We start from the raw sequence: 16,708 nt of genomic DNA on the forward strand, positions 1-16,708 counted from the left end.
GTCTAGACCTGAAAGTAAAGGGCTTTCACTTTTTTAAGTTATTAGATTTAGACAAAATGAGTAATACCTTTTATATTTTCTTTATACTTTAGTAGTAGTTGGGCTTAACTTTGAGTCTAAAAACAACGTGAAAAAAGACTTGTTCCAAAATGTAGTTATGTAACTTTTTAGCACATGAAAAGTTCTGGTACATTCTGAAAAGCTTTAAGGCATGGAATCAGAATCAACATCAGAATCAACATTTGGGGACTGGAAAGGCGGCTCAGAAGTAGAATGCTTGCCTTGGATGCATGAGGCCCTGGGTTCGATTCCTCAGCACCACATAAGCAAAAAAAGCCAGAAGTGGTGCTTTGGCTCCAGTGGTAATGTGCTAATAACCTTGAGCTAAATTGCTGAGAGACAGTGCCCCCAGGCCCAGAGTTCAGGCATCACTACCTACAAAAACAAAACAGTATCAACACTTGGCAGAAGCTGAGGTGATATTATTGCAAGTCACCATTTGTAGTGGGCTGCTTATTGCCAGTCTGTCACACAGTCACTAAAAACAGATTTTTTTCTGGAAAAGGGGAAGCAAGCTTGGTTTCAGTCTCAAGCCAATTACAATTTCAAGAACATCAGCCTATACAATAAACACTTTTGGAAAGGTCAACAGGGCAAGTGCACCAATCTTGGACCCCATATACATTTCTTTGCTAAATTTTTCATTAAAAAAATGGGTTATTAGAGACTTGGGGCGGGGGAAAGAGGAGCTTGAACTCTAGGCCTGGGTGCTGTCCCTCAGCTTTTTAGCTCAAGGCTAGCATGCTACCACTTGAGCCACAGTGCCACTTCCAGTTTTCTGGTAGTTAATTGAAGATAAGTCTCACGGGCTTTTCTGCCTGGGCTGGCTTTGAACCGCGACCCTCAGATCTCAGCTTCCTGAGTAGCTAGAATGGTACCGGTGGCGTGAGCCACTGGTACCCAGAGAAACATTTTTATATGATCACAGGAGTCATGAATCAGGATGAGGAATAAATGAGTATTTGGGGAGGAGAAATAAACTCTCAAGTTGTAAGGACAACACAATCCTTGCTCTTACCGTTTTTGACACCTGGCATATGTATGTAAGGAATGGATCATTTGCTCAAGGCTAGCACTCTACCACTTGGAGCCACAGCTCCACTTCTGGTTTTTGAGTGGTTCACTGGAGGTAAGAACCTCACGGGGACTTTTCTGCCTGGACTGCCTTCAAACTGTAATCCTCAGATCTCTATCTCCTTAGTAATTTACCAGTGTGAACCACTGGTGTCCAGCTGAAAAAATGCATTTTATCTCTGCAAGTTAAATCACCTTCACATTCTATAGTCTACAACTGGTCTGTTATAAAAATCATCTGACACTGGCTAGGCTTAGAAATAGAAGCCAGTGTGTCACTTCCTTGGTTGTGTATTTACTCTGTTTATTCATTATAAATGCAGACCACTTGTTTCTGTGAAGACAACTAACCATGAATCCTTCACTCATTTTGTAATAAAGCTTTAAATTTTAAGTCTAGTGTTAAAAGTTTAGTGGTATGCTCTCAAGCTTGTGTCATAATAAAACAAGAAACAAAATCTATGAAAGCCTGGCTTTATAATGAAAGACATTTTCTGGGACATATTAATTACCTAAACGCATTAAATAAGATAGAAAATATTTTAAAAATCCTGTTGGGTGCTGGTGACTCACACCTGTAATCCTAGCTACTCAGGGGGCTGAGATCTGAGGACTGGCTCAGCTGGTACAGAAAAGTCTGTGAGACTCTGATTGCCAAAAAACCAGCAAAGAGCTGGAAGTGGAGGTGTGGCTCAATTGGTAGAGTGCCAGCCTTGAGCAGAGTAAGCTAAGGAAGGATGCCCAGGTCAAGCTCCAGTACAAGCATGCAAAAATTAAAATACCCTTTACACACAACTGTGAATACCCTTTACACACAGGCTGGGAATATGGCTTGGTGGGAGAGTGCTTGCCTAGCATGCATGAACCCTGGGTTTGATTACTTAGTACCACATAAACAGAAAAATCCAGAAGCAATGCTGTGCTAGCCTTGAGCAAAAATGCTCAGGGACAGTGCCCAGGCCCTCAGTTCAAGCCCCAGGACTGGCAAAAAAGAAAAATGTTTATACCAAATACTAGGAAACCTTCCATTTAAAGATGTAGTAGCTGGCTAGAAAAGGCTCTTTCAAGTTAACCCCAATCTGCATGTAAGCAATCTTTTCCAATTCATCTGTATGAATATCATGAAAGATTTGGTCAAATGTTTTGTTAAAAAATAAGATACTTCAAAGTAGGCACCAGTGCATCATGCCTGTAATCCTAGCTATTCAATTAGCTGAGATCTGAGGATTACAGTTCAAATACAGTAGGACAGGAAAAGTCTGAGAACTCTGTCATAAGTAGAGCTGTGGGCTCAAGTGGTAGAGTGCTAGCCTTGAGGGAAAAAAAAAAAAAAAAAAAAAAAGCTCAGGGACAGTGTCCAGGCCCTGAGTTCAAGCCCCATGACTAAGCAACAACAATAACAAAGCCAGACACTTTTGTCTATGATCTTGCATGCAGCTAGGTAACTGGTAAAAAAAAATATGAGAAAGCTATGCTTTGTGAGAATAGGTTAAGCACTAAGGAGTGGTATCTTCTGAGTATGCAGATGGCTGTGTAAAAACAAAAGGCATTGGTTGTGATTTCTTTTGGCATCAAAAACTCAAAAGGTTTGTGAGCAGTGACATGCAACACTAATTTTGAACATACCCTACATTCAGCAAATTACTATTCATCATCTACTATTCACACAGAGCCATTGTTGCTAACTCCTCAGCAGGTCAGCCCTGAGTGCAGCAGAGGACATTTCTGGGCACCTATTGTTACATCTTGGCAGTCTCAGCATCATCATTCACTTTTGCAGATAAGGAGAGATCAGGTCTGAGAGTTGCCAGGAACCCCGTGATAAGGTAGAAGCCCAGAGAACTGACTCGGGAGCAGGTACCAGAGATGAAGACTGGCAGGCAAACATAGCTTCTGTGATGGGTACGGCATTGACAGCTAGGACCCTGGTGGTAGTGTGAGTGCAAGGACACAAACCTCATGAGATCTCAGTCATGGAGGTTGAGAAGTAAATAGAGGCAGGTGTTCGCTGTTAAGGAAGTCTTTAAAGAGAGCCAGTAGAACCTCGGGTTGTAAGGTAAAAGACTGGCAAGATTGAGGACACAGGAAGTAACTGTGGACCAAAGCACAGTAACAAGAATTAGTGCACAGAGTTGGAGCTGGGAAACAGAAAGCACAGATTGGTCATCTAAGCAATGGAACACATTGCCAAGCCTGAGCCAGTGTTGGCCTCAGGAGGCTAAATTATCTTCAGTCAGGTTAATAACCTACAGGAGGAGTGTGGAACAGACCTGTTTTGTTTATACTTTACGCTAATATACATATATGTGCGTGCACGCGCACACACACACACACATATGCTGTATGTTTGCACACATACACAGATAGGTTCTCAGATGTCCAACTTATATGCAACGGATTCCAGAGATTCATGACACATTCTCACCATTGGCTCATGTACTGGCTCAAGACATTCATAAAGAGTCAAGTTTTTGTTTTTTCTTGAGAAATAAAGTGTTCTGCCAGCATTAGTCTATTTCCTCACAGGGCAATACTAGCAGCTCTCACCTACCTCTGTTGTCTCCTGACCAGAAGCTTTATGTCAGCTGATAAATATCATTGAGTTTGAATGATTATTTCTCTAATAAAGTAGCGAGGGCACTATTTTTTCATATCTATGTTACCTGTTTATAGGAGCTGACTTGGAGTGTCAGCATCTGAGTTTGAGAGACCTGCTCATTGGACATCCCTTTTGAAATTCCTAAAAACAGCTCTAATTGTACTCTTACATGTAAGATTTTTTTTTGACAGTCCAGGCCCTGAAACTTAGGGCCTGGGTTCTGGCCCTGAGCTTCTTTCACTTAAGGCTAACACTCTACCACTTGAACCACAGTACCACTTCTAGATTTTTCTAAGTATTTTATTGGAGATAAGAGTCCCATGGGCTTTTCTGCCCAGGATGGCTTCGAATGCTGATTCTCAAGTCTCAGCCTCCTGAGTAGCTAAGATTACAGGCATGAACCACCAGTGCCTGGCTGAACTAAGTACTGAGGCTCAAACTCAGAGCCTGGGACTTGTCCCTTGGTGTTTGTGCTAAAGGATGGTGTTCTACCACTTGAACCACAACTCCACATTTGGCTTTTTGGTTTCTAATTGGAGATAAAAGTCTCAGACTTTTCTGCCCAGTCTGGCTTTGAACAGTGCTCCTCAGATCTCAGCCTCCTAAGTTGCTAGGATTACAGGAGTGAGTAAGCTTACTGGACCAACAATTTTTTTTCATAAATCATCTGTTTAATTCCTTTAAAATTGTCTGAAGTAATTGAGAGCTGTTACCTCCATGTTATGTGAAGAAGCTGAAGCTCTCAAAGGCTGAGCAAGTTGTATGGGATTTTTTACACTTCTAGATGGTGACAGAGTTTTAAACCTTGGACTCAAAGCCTGAAGGCAATGCAGATGCTTTCCAACTTTCTATTATACTGCTTGCCAACCTATGACCTTAGAACAATAGATTTACTGCTATCATATAATATTTCTCACCCTCTCCTCCAATCCAATCATGAGGGACTGAGAACCAAGAAGTGGGACTGAGAACCAGGCAGAGCATAGAAATACAAGGCCATTCACGGTCTGCCAGTGGGAATCCAGGGCTGTGGCTTTGTTGGATCTCAGAGTTACTACTATTCTGGAGGAGGGAGGACAGATGGTTCTGGGGTCACTGTGACTCCTGTGAATCATTGAGGTGTGTGTGTGTGTGTGTGTGTGTGTGTGTGTGTGTGTGTGTGTAACTGGGCTGTGCCAATGCTCTACATGGGTCAACTCCTTAAAGAGGCTCTTGCCTCACAGCTGTCAGACCACAGAGATGGGGAAGCTGTTTCTTTGGGTTGGTGAGTGTGGCAGTTCCAGCGATGTTAGTCCAGGAGATACCAGGCTTCATGAGTTTAGCATCACTGCTGGGACTCAGGAGGCTGGAGAAGGGATGGAACACACAGAAGGATTGAGGGGCATCCAGAAGAAAATGCAGAGTAGCAGCTCTCCAACTTGGTTGAACATTTTAATGTCTGAATTCCATCTTGGGTCAATCAAATCAGAATCGCTGAGGAAACAGCCAAGATATCAGTACTTATTAATTCTCAATTAAGAGAACTTTTGCCAGGACGTTAACCATTATGATCCCCGTGCAAGGCACACACACACACACAGAGTTTATATAGAGAAAATTTTATTAGAAAATGATCTTTGATCTGGCTCTCTGGACTTCACTTTGGAGGAGAGGAAATGGATGGATAGTGTGTGCTTCCATCTGTGGTTCTGCATCCGGGCACTGCTTCTCTGGCGGGGCACTCACTAACCAGAAGGCATGCAGGGACAAAATACTTGGTGTGTATATGAATCTGTGTGTGATTCCTTCTTCTGTTTTCCATAGGGCTGGTTCTTCTGCTGAATCACCACAATGGTAAGAAAATCATCTTCTCTCCTTCAGCAGCAGGATAACTCTGGCTAGGAAGTCCTCCACAGAGCGTTCCTTGCAGCCCTGCCTCACTCTAGCTCCTCTGGCTGGAATTACTGACCCAGTGCAGTCCACTAGAGGCCAGTAGGTTATCTGCTGTCTGTATCACCGACTCTGTATGATGGCATCCAGACTTGGGATCTGAACTTGGGATCCATGGTGACCAGAATCGCATAAGGCATTCTTTTTTTTCCTGGCACCTAATCAGGGAGGAAAGGATGGGACTTCAGGGTGGATGTGGGTGTGAGGAAGGGCGGAGGAGGCCATGTCAGTGGCCTTTTAGGCTGCTATGAGTTGCTCTGTGTGTGTGTGTGTGTGTGTGTGTGTGTGTGTGTGTGTGTGTGTGTGTTTGTGTTTGATTGGGAGAGTTGCATGAGCTGCTGCATTGCTTTCAGAAGCTGAGCTCTCCTATACTGTCTCCCCACTCTTTTATGTTTTGTTGTTGTTGTTCCTGTCCTGGGGTCTTAAGGACGTGGGCACTGAACCTTAGCTTGTTTGCTCAAAGCTAGTGCTCTACCCCCTTGACCCATACCTCTACTTTTGGTCTTCTGCTGGTTATTTGGAGATAAGAGTCTCACAAGCTTTTCTGCCTTGGCTGGCTTTGACGCAGGATCCTCAGGTTTCAGCCTCCTGAAAAGCTAGGATTACAGATTTGACCCACTGTTGCCTGGCACCTTTCTAATCCTTGGATCTCTGCTAACTAATGTGTGTTCTCCCTTATCAGGTGCTGCCTACAAACTGGTGTGTTATTTCACCAACTGGGCACATAGTCGACCAGGGCCTGCCTCCTTCTTGCCCCATGATCTAGATCCCTTTCTCTGCACCCATCTGATTTTTGCCTTTGCTTCAATGGACAACAACCGAATTGTTGCCAGTAATCTCCAGGATGAGACGATTCTCTACCCAGAGTTCAACCAACTCAAGGGGAGGTGTGTACATATTAGAGGGGGGATTGAATTTTCAAAATTTTACAGATTTAAGGGTGTCAAGCCTATTTTTCTTGTTACTTTTAAACTTTCTCTGATTCTTCCAATCCTAACCTCCTCACATGGGACTCTCAACCTTGCCCAATTCTTAAAACTCCATGTTGACAAACCCCTCAAGTTCTTTTTTTCCTGATTTCTCCAGGGATGTCATCTCTTTCCTCGTTGCATGATAGACTCACCCTTTGATACCTCATGTGTGACAATCTCAGATATTAAAGTTAAAGTGCTGTTAAAGTGATTCTAAGAGTACTTGAGGGCTGGGAAGTTGGCTCAGTGGTACAGTGCTTGCCTTGCATGCCTGAGGCTGTGGGTTCGATTCCTCAGCACCACATAAGCAAAAAGAAAAAAGCCGGAAGTGGCGCTGTGGCTCAAGTGGTAGAGCGCTAGCCTTGAGCTGAAGAGCTGAGGGACAGCGCCCAGGCCCAGAGTTCAGGCCCCACGACAGGACCAAAAAAAAAAAAAAAAAAAAAAAAGAGTACTTGAACATCACAAATGCTCAACAAATATTAGTGATTTTTAATTACCATTTTTTCAGCCTCCAAGCTCAAGCTCCTCAAGGAGAGTAACAGTGTGTCCTATGCTTCAGTATACCCAGTGGACAGGCCAATGTTTGCATAGAGTTGTGCTTAGTAATTATATGCTAAGTATTCCCTGCTGGAACTCCTGGTTCTTTTCCTGTTCACCTGAAGATTTAGGGCTACATGAATGACTATAGATGGCAGGGGGAAAATCCCAAAGCACTGTACTTCGAGTTCCCTGAGCACTGGGAGTTTGTTCATGATGTTCTCTGCTATTGTCCAAGCATCCAAACCAGTCAGTGGTTCAGTTATTGCTCAATAAATATTTGTTGAGTGAAGAGAAGGATTTCAGCCAGATACTGATGGCTTATGCCTGTTACCCTGGCTACTCGTGAGGCTCAGATCTGAAGATTATGGTTTGAACACAGCAAGAAAGTCTGTGAGATTCTATCCTCCAATTAACCAGCACAAAACTGAAAGTGGAGGGCTGGGAAGGTGGCTCAGTGTTAGAGCGCTTGCCTTGCATGCCTGAGGCCCTGGGTTCGATTCCTCAGCACCACATAAGCAAAAAGAAAAAAGCCGGAAGTGGCGCTGTGGCTCAAGTGGTAGAGCGCTAGCCTTGAGCTGAAGAGCTGAGGGACAGCGCCCAGACCCAGAGTTCAGGCCCCACGACCGGACCCAGAAAAAAAAACAAAAAAACAAAACTGAAAGTGGAGCAGTGTCTCAAGTGGTAGAATGCCTGCGTTGAGCAAAAGAGCTAAGGGACAGTTCCCAGGCCCTGAGTTGAAGACCCAAGGGCCAGCATGCTCATGTGTGTATGTGTGTGTGCGTGCACACACACACACACACACACACACACACACACACACACAATCTGGAGAAGCAGGAAGGAATGTGAGGTATTTGGTGAATTTTGTACAGTCTTGTTGTTATGCAGCTGTGATGGCTATTGGTCTTGTTCTTGCTCCCCCTTTTCCTTTCTTTTTTCTCTCCTTTCTACCTGCTCCCACCCACCTTTTTCTTATTTTTGTGTTAGTGTTGTGGCTTAAGCTCAGGATCTTAAGTTCTAGCTTAGCTTTTTTTGCTCAAGGTTAGTCTTCTACCACTTGAGCCCTACCTCCACTTCCAGCCTTATGCTAGTTAATTGGTGATAAGTCTCTCACAGACTTCTCTGCCAGGGTGGCCTCAAAGCTTGATCCTCAGAACTTGGCCTCCTGTGTAATGAGCCACCAGTGCCCAACTCCTTTCCCCCTTTTTGCCCTCCCATCTCCCATCCTCCATTTCCCATTTGTCTTTCACTGTGTAAAACAGAGAATGATGACTGCCGTTGTCCACTGAAAGAAGGGCCTGCCTACCCAGCCTTTCTCCTCCATTCTAGGAACACGGAGCTGAAAACACTGCTGTCTGTTGGAGGGTGGAACTTTGGCACATCAAGGTGAGGTTGGCTGTTACTTTTTTCTCTGGAAGAGATGAGTAGGGCCGGCTAGAAGTGAGGATGGTAGAGCAGCAAGCCAGCTTGGTCATGAGCATAGCAAAGCTCATGCTGGCTGTTCCTCAAGTCCTACACTGGCCCTGGATTTTAAGAACTCCTTCCCTGGAGAGTCACAAGAAACAAAGAAGTCCTCACGGGTGGTAAGCATAGAGATATGGGGAGAACTGAGAGATCAAATAAGATATGCACAAATGAGCCTTCGTAAGAAGACAAAAAAGAATAAATCCAACATTTCACAAGGCCTGTTATTTCCTCACTTTGTTAGCATCAGTGCTCCCAACCTCGGTAAAGGCAAAGAAGCAGCAGATCAAGTGCTGGTCTTGGTGGTGCATGGGTACATGGAAACTTTCCCACCTGCAATAGCTACTCTTGGTAGCATTTCCCTTCCCTGAGGAAAAGTGGACCTGACAAACTGTCTTCATACACGCTGGAGAAATCTTTCCTCCACTTTCTGGCTATTCTTGGAGCAGAGAACTGCATGTGTTCTCACTTTGGGGAGATGGCAACTGAAGCCATCTCAGCCCCCAATCTTCACCTTTTCTCCTGTGGACCTTTGCATAGCTTAGGGCTGTGCACCAATTTCATGTCTGCCCAGGAGCATCCTACAGAGTGGTTATATTCCAAAATGGTAGGAAAAGCAAGAGTCACAAGTATTAGAAACTTGTCAGTTTTCTCTCTTAGAGTCAGCCTTGTGGAAAGTAGCCAACAAATGGAACCCATGATCTTCTATCTCTGAGTCTGGTCATTTGCTAAGCAGTGTCCAAAGGGCTAGTCCTGAGTCACTTCATGTTCAACTCCAACTAGTTAGAATTCTTCCCAAAGTGTCTTCACTATGAAAATGAAAAGAAATTAAGATTGAAAAGAAAACCAGACAAGCAAACAAAAGAGCCAGGGACAGGAAGTTCTTATCAGAGCCCTGGCTTCTGGTGTCAGCCCAGATCCTGATTAGTCTGTAGATCTTTCTGAAGTTGTTGGCTTTGGCTCACCTTCCTTTTCCCAGTCCAGCCAGGGAGGGAAAGAACACCATGGCTAGGACAGGTGGTAAGAATTGAGTTGTTCTGATGAGGTGCCAGCAGTGAGAGGTTGAATGCCCTGCATGGTTTCCTTGACGAACAGGGAAGAGGCTATACTCTGCACTCTTTGTCTTACCCCCAGTATCCCCACAGGTTCACTGTGATGTTATCTACCCCAGCCAATCGTGGCAAGTTTATTGCTTCAGTTATATCCCTCCTGAGGATACATGACTTTGATGGTCTTGATCTTTTCTTCTTGTACCCTGGACTACGAGGCAGCCCCATGCATGACCGGTGGACTTTTCTCTCCTTAATAGAGGTAAGACTAATTGGGAAGCTCCAGAATCCAGGAATGGTTCTACTGTTTATTGTGTCTGGTCTTATGGTAGAAGGACATAAGGCCAAGGGCAGGAGAGAGGAAATAGAAGATTCTCTTACTCCTGAGATCATAGGGCAAACTGCTTTGCTCAGCAAGTTCCCTGTGTGTATTCTTTTTCTCCATCTTGGTCTTGCTCCAGTGCTCTCAGCGTGAATCCTGTGTACCCAGACTGCTTTGCTCTCCTCGATCAAATCACTGTTGTTGACCCACGTCAGTCTTTCTCACAGCCTACAGGCAGGGCCTGCATCTGACTCAACATTTTTTGTTTTTGAATCGCCATATTTTAACATATAGCTTTGATATACTTCTGTATCAAACAAATGAAATGGCCAAGGCAAAGTTATTTCTTGAATAACTGCTAATATTATTGATTCATTACTGGTTCAGGAATTCTGGTTTTGACAGGCCATTTTCAAATCAAACAGTGAAATATTGTATTATTTTAATGCTGCCTCAATACTATCACTTCCAAATTTCTCATTGCTTTCAGTACTTTTTCCTTGTAATTTTCTCTTTACAAAGGTCTGTGCATCGATGAACTCTTAAGGTTTCTGAACTACACCTTATTTAGTTAATGTGACTGAAAAGAGTTATCCTGTGGATTCTCAGTCTTTCTGAATTGAAAAAAAATTAGTCTACAATAAATAAGGCAGGTTATATTCTCTTTGGCAGCCTGTGCCAGAAAATAGAAAATATTTCCTAACAAAAAAGACATATTGAAACATTTTGCTAGCTGTTTAGATTTAGCAAAGTAAATCTTAGGTCATTTTAGCTGTTCAGAAAGCTTTACGCAGGTCTGAGGGCTTCTTGCACTTAGATCTTGAAGCAGGAATGGTTCTTGAATCACAATGTACTATATGGGCAAGGCATTGCTCAACATCAGTCATAGCCTTCCTCCTACATCCTTTCTGTTCTCAGACCTTTCTCAAGGGGATAATGCTTTCTCTCCCTAACTGATTTGTCTGCTTCTCCATGTCTTTCTTCCTAGGAGCTGCTGTTTGCCTTCAAGAATGAAGCACAAGTCACCAAGCGCCCAAGGCTGCTGCTCTCTGCTGCTGTCTCTGGTGTCCCACACATTGTCCAAACATCCTATGATGTGTATCGTATGGGACAGTGAGTAGATGCTGCTGTGGCGAGACAGGACATGGGAGGGAAGGAGGCATCTTGAGCTAGAACTATGGAGCATCTCAAGTGCTGTGTCTGAGCTTGCCATAGCCCTGGTCTGAGGAGCATTGATGTGTACAAGAGTCAGCACTACTGGATGTACCGGGGGCTTAAACACAAGGCCTGTGCGCACACGTGTGCACACACACACACAATTAAATTAGATCATTACAGTAAGCCCCACACTTCTGACTTGGTGAATGCTCAGTCACACTTGGTCACTAGGAAGTTTTCTAGAAGGTGGTATCAGTGGCTCCTGGAATGGTAGAAAGACAGCAACTCTTACTGCTAGCAGTCAGAATTCTTTTTACTCACAGCAGCTATTTAGACCCTTGAGAACACTTTTGAGCCTGGATATATCTGCTTTGATGTCCAGTTTCTGCCTACCAACTCAGATACTCTCTGAATGCATAGAACCAGATGCACAGCTCTCTATGTCAACATGGTGGGCACAGCCCATGCAGACCTCAAGGCAGAAAGAGCAGAGTAGCTAAGGTGACCAACATAGCTAGTTAGTACTGCAGTGAACTTACCTGACAAGTTAAGGTTGGCTAGCCCAACCTAAATATCTTCTCTTCCATTTCTTACAGACTCCTAGATTTCATCAATGTCTTGTCTTATGACTTACACGGAAGCTGGGAAAAGTTCACCGGACACAATAGCCCCCTATTCTCTTTTCCTGGGGATCCCAAGTCTTCGGTAAGAAAAGGAAAGGTCTCAAGTAGCCCGGATGTCCATATCTGAGCCCAAGTATTGTCTCTTAGTAATAGGGATGGCCTGTGTTCTTTATCCCCACAGGCCTATGCCATGAAATACTGGCGAAAGCTTAGTGCACCCGCAGAGAAGCTCATCATGGGGCTCCCCACCTATGGACGTACCTTTCATCTCCTCAGAGCTTCTCAGAATGGGTTGCATGCTGCAGCTGTGGGACCAGGGGCTTCAGGGAAGTATACCAAACAAGCTGGGTTTCTGGCTTATTATGAGGTGAGGGTGTTTGAAACCTCTGCCTAACAGCAAGGTTTCCTCCAGACCTAGCTGGGACAGTAGATAAGACAAGTGAGGATGGTAGAATGGGAGCTAGAGCAAAGAGGTGGTTTATCCAACAAAGGAAATTCACGACCTGGAACATTTTCTATTTCTCTGGTGGAACTTGAATCTTTTGTAAGAGATGTGGGACTTGGGTATTTTCACAGAAGGCTCTTAAATACTGTGTAGGTAAACCCTGACTTACTATAAGGCCTAAAAAATCATATATGAGATATGTAATATAGAACATATATATACTTATATAATTATATGTAATTATAATTGTATAATATATGTTATATAATATATAACATATATATGATATGTGTATGTATATGCATATATATTATATACATATATAATACAATTCAAATACTTACAAAAGCAAAAAGTATATATAACAGCATGTATCCCTTATCTAGGTGAACTCTTTAACGTATGGCCAATCTTTCTGCATCTGTGCTCTGATTCCTTGCTTTCTTACTACTAAGGCTATGTGTGTGCATGCACCAATACCAGGGCTTGAACTCAGGACTTCAAGCTCTTTGCTTAGATTCTTTGCTCTAAGTTGGCATTCTACCACTTGAGACATCCTTCACTTCCAGCTTTTTGGTGGTTAATTAGGGATAAGAATCTCACAAACTTTTCTGTCTGGAATGGCTTTGAACCATGATCCTCAGATCTCAGCCTCCTAAGTAGCTAACAGTGGCCAGAGTACTAAATTATTGTGAAGCAATTGCAAGACAACCTCTAATATAGGTTCTTTCCACTCTACTCCAGCTCCAGCCTGGAGTAGAGGAGTATGAGTTGACAATGTGGAGGGCTGGCTGTAAGGAAGAGGGTAAATAACATAGAACAGGAGAATGCAGAGCAGATTTTGAAGCACAAGAGAATCTGAATGTACAGGTACAAGTCAGCAGGAACAAAGGCACAAGATGTTTAAGGGGTGCCACATGGAGAGTTAAAACCTTCCTGCACCAGGTGCTGGTGGCTCATGCCTGTAATCCTAGCTATTCAAGAAACAGATATAAGGATTGAGATTCAAAGCCAGTCAGCCAGGGCAGAAAATTAGTGAGAGTCTCATCTCCAATTAACCACTAAAAAGTTGAAGCAGATGTGTGGCTCAAATGGTAGAATATCAGCCTTGAGCAAGAACGCTAAGTGCAGGCACAAGGCTCTGAGTTCAAACTCCAGTACAGACACAAAAGAAACAAATGAAGCCTTCACTTCAGCAGAAGTAGAGCTGCCAAGTGTCTCTGCAAGCTCTGCTCTGTGCTGGATATTAGGAGATGTTTTCCTATGAATCCGCTGGGGTGCGGTTATGAGAGTTGGCATAGTTAAAATGTTTTTGAAGGATACCACATGGGCATAACTTTTTTTTTATTTTGCTGGTCCTGGGGCTTCAATACAGGAGCTGGGCACTGTCCCTGAGCCTCTTTGTGCTCAAAGCTTTGAGCTAGGATTATAGGCGTGAGCCACTGGCACCTGGCACCTTACTCTTTTATTCTACCATGCACACTAGAGAAAGGACCATGCAATAGAAGGAATTTAGTCAGGATAGTGAGGAATTCCTGTGTGACCAGCTTTCCCACTCCACTCCCTATTTGATCTACCTTTGTGTGTATGTATGTGTGTGTGTGTGTGTGTGTGTGTGTGTGTGTGCATGTGTATGGGTATGTGTACTGGTACTGGGGCTTGAATTCAGAGCCTTGTACTCTCACTTGGCTTTTTGCTCAAGGCTGCCATTTAACCACTCAATCCACAGCTCCACTTTCAGTATTTTGCTAGTTAACTGGAATTAAAAGATTCTCACAGAGGCTGGGAAGGTGGCTCAGTGGTAGAGCGCTTGCCTTGCATGCATGAGGCCCTCGGTTTGATTCCCCAGCACCACATAAGCAAAAAGAAAAAAAGCTGGAAGTGGCGCTGTGGCTCAAGTGGTAGAACGCTAGCCTTGAGCTGAAGAGCTGAGAGACAGCGCCCAGGCCCAGAGTTCAGGCCCCACGACCGGACCTCCCCCCACCCCCCAAAAAAAAAAAAAAGATTCTCACAGACTTTCCTGACTGAGCTGGCTTCAAACCAGGATCCTCAGATCTCAGCCTCCTGAGTAGCTAGGATTACAGGTCTGAGCCACCAGTGCCCAGTGTGATCTACCTTCTCCTCATGCCCTGGTGAGGACTTCCTAGATGCTATATTCTGGGACAAGGGGCAGCTATGTCTCCTGGTGCTCCTTGTTATGGTACTTCATGGAACTCACCTCTGGTGTTTCTGGCAGGTTTGCTCCTTTCTTCAGAGCGCAAAGAAGTACTGGATTGACTATCAGTATGTTCCGTATGCCTGCAAAGGGAAGGAGTGGGTTGGCTATGATGATGCCACCAGCTTCAGTTACAAGGTGAGACCCAGAGATTTCTCACTTCAGGATATAGATTCCCACTGGCTTCTGCAGGATCCCCCGGGAGCGCATAGTGCCTGTGCGTGCATTTCACGATCCTGTCTTGAATTGAGCGCTGTCCCTTCATTTTATTCTGCTTAAAGTTGATGCTCTATCATGTGAACCACTCTTCCACCCCTTTGGTTTTTTGCTGGTTAATTGGAGATGAGAGTTTCACGGACTTTCCTGCCTGGGCTGGCTTTGAACCACTCAGTCTCCTGACTAGCTAGGTTTATAGGCATAAGCCCCCAGTGCTTGGCTCTTTCTTTCTTTCCTTCTTTCTTTCTTTCTTCCTTTCTTCCTTTCTTTCTTTCTTTCTTTCTTTCTTTCTTTCTTTCTTTCTTTCTTTCTTTCTTTCTTTCTTTCTTTCTTTCTTTCTTTCTTTCTTTCTTCCTTTCTTTCTTTCTCTTTCTTTCTTCCTTCCTTCCTTCCTTTCTTTCTTTCTTTCTTTCTTTCTCTTTCTTTCTTTCTCTCTCTCTCCCTTCCTTCCTTCCTTCCTTCCTTTCTTTCTTTCTCTCTCTCTCTCTTTTTAGACAGAGTCTCACTATCTAGCCTATGCTGGCCTGGAACTCATCATGTAGCCCAGACTGGCTTTAAACTCCCGATTCTCCTGGCTCTACCTCTTGAATACTGGGATTAAAGGCATGCCTGGTCTTTGCCTGTGCTTTGATGAGCCTCAGAGACTTGATAAGGTAGGAATTCTTGGGTCTACTTCTGAACATTCAGTAGGTCTGAGAGTCTGGGAATGATTTTTAGCATATCTTCATATATAAATTTGCTGTAATAGTTTGTTATTTGGAGTGACACATAAGACTCCAGGCATGAGATATAATGGATCTAGATTAGGAGGTTGGAAGAAGAGATTATGTATGAGAAGTTGTCAGTATTTGACAACTGTCTGGATATTAGGGTTTATAGGAAATGATTCATAGTTCTACTGTAAGTGCTGTAGTAATGGCAGAGTTCTGCTGTTCTGTCTTTTGAGAGGGCAATTAAGGGTTAAAAAACAAGAGGTAGGGAAGCCCTCATGAAGATTCAGTGTGTCTTCCACTGTGCATAAATAACTTCTGCTGGGTAGAAAGCATTGCTTCCATCTCTTAGGACCTCCCTCTGGTTTGGGAAAGGAAGATAGAAAAGATCAACAGCTTGACAGAAACACAAAATTGGATGGACTTAAATATATGATCCACAGGGGTCTTGTCCCCACATGTTAGGGGAGGGCTTGGGACCAGCAGCAGAGGGGGAACTTGCAGTGAGGGACATTGTTGTACCTTGCAGAACAACATGGAGCCCAGTGTGGGGATGATGAAAAGATATTATTATTATTATTATTATTATTGTATCAGTACTGGGGCTTGAACTCAGGGCATGGGCACTGCCCTTAGCTAGCTTTCATTCTTTCTTTTTTTAAAATTTCTTCCATTTTTTTCTTTTTTGTTGGTTGTGGGGCTTGAACTCTGGGCCTGGGCGCTATCCCTGAGCTCTTCAGCTCAAGGCTAGTGCTCTACCATTTAAGCCACAGCACCACTTCCGGTTTTCTGTGGTTAACTGGAGATAAGAGTCTCACAGACCTTCCTGCCTGGGCTGGCTTTGAACTGCGATCCTCAGATCTCAGCTTCCTGAGTAGCTAGGATTACAGGTGTGGGCCACCAGCGCCCAACTGTCCCTTAGCTTTCTTACTGGAGGCTGGTGACTTACCATTTGAGCCACACTTCACTTCTGGCTTTTTTTGTTGGTTAATTAGAGATAAGATAACCTTGATACTCAGATCTCATTCTCCTGAATAGGATAACAGGCAGGGCCTGGCTTAGTTTTTGAAAATCATCTTTATGTAGTCGTACAAATGAGTTTCAATTCAACATGTCTATTTATGAGTACAATGTATCTTGATTAATGTTACCCCTTCCATCATTCATCATCCTCCCTTATCTCTCCTAACTCTATCTATCCCTTCAAGTTACCTAGTTTTCATAAGTTCTATTTTCACACATGTGTGTGCGCGCACACACACACACCACAGAATATTATGGCTATCTTTGCCCACCCTGATGAAGGGATTTTGTCAGATTACCAATGCTAAAG

General features: G+C 43.8%; 1 protein-coding gene across 1 annotated transcript in view; it reads left to right on the top strand.

The window, feature by feature from the left end:
• The first annotated feature begins 4,972 nt into the window (after positions 1–4,972).
• Positions 4,973–16,708, top strand: part of Ovgp1 (oviductal glycoprotein 1) — an 18,420-nt gene continuing 6,684 nt past the window's right edge. The window contains exons 1-9 of the mRNA XM_042681098.1: positions 4,973–5,135; positions 5,537–5,566; positions 6,345–6,549; positions 8,503–8,559; positions 9,783–9,948; positions 10,997–11,121; positions 11,763–11,871; positions 11,971–12,156; positions 14,471–14,587. Coding sequence (XP_042537032.1) covers positions 4,973–5,135; positions 5,537–5,566; positions 6,345–6,549; positions 8,503–8,559; positions 9,783–9,948; positions 10,997–11,121; positions 11,763–11,871; positions 11,971–12,156; positions 14,471–14,587 — 1,158 coding nt within the window. The remainder of the gene's footprint in view (positions 5,136–5,536; positions 5,567–6,344; positions 6,550–8,502; positions 8,560–9,782; positions 9,949–10,996; positions 11,122–11,762; positions 11,872–11,970; positions 12,157–14,470; positions 14,588–16,708) is intronic.

This window comes from Dipodomys spectabilis, unplaced genomic scaffold (genome assembly GCF_019054845.1).
Source record: "Dipodomys spectabilis isolate Male_0828 unplaced genomic scaffold, ASM1905484v1 ptg000002l, whole genome shotgun sequence".
NCBI classification, from domain to species: domain Eukaryota; kingdom Metazoa; phylum Chordata; class Mammalia; order Rodentia; family Heteromyidae; genus Dipodomys; species Dipodomys spectabilis.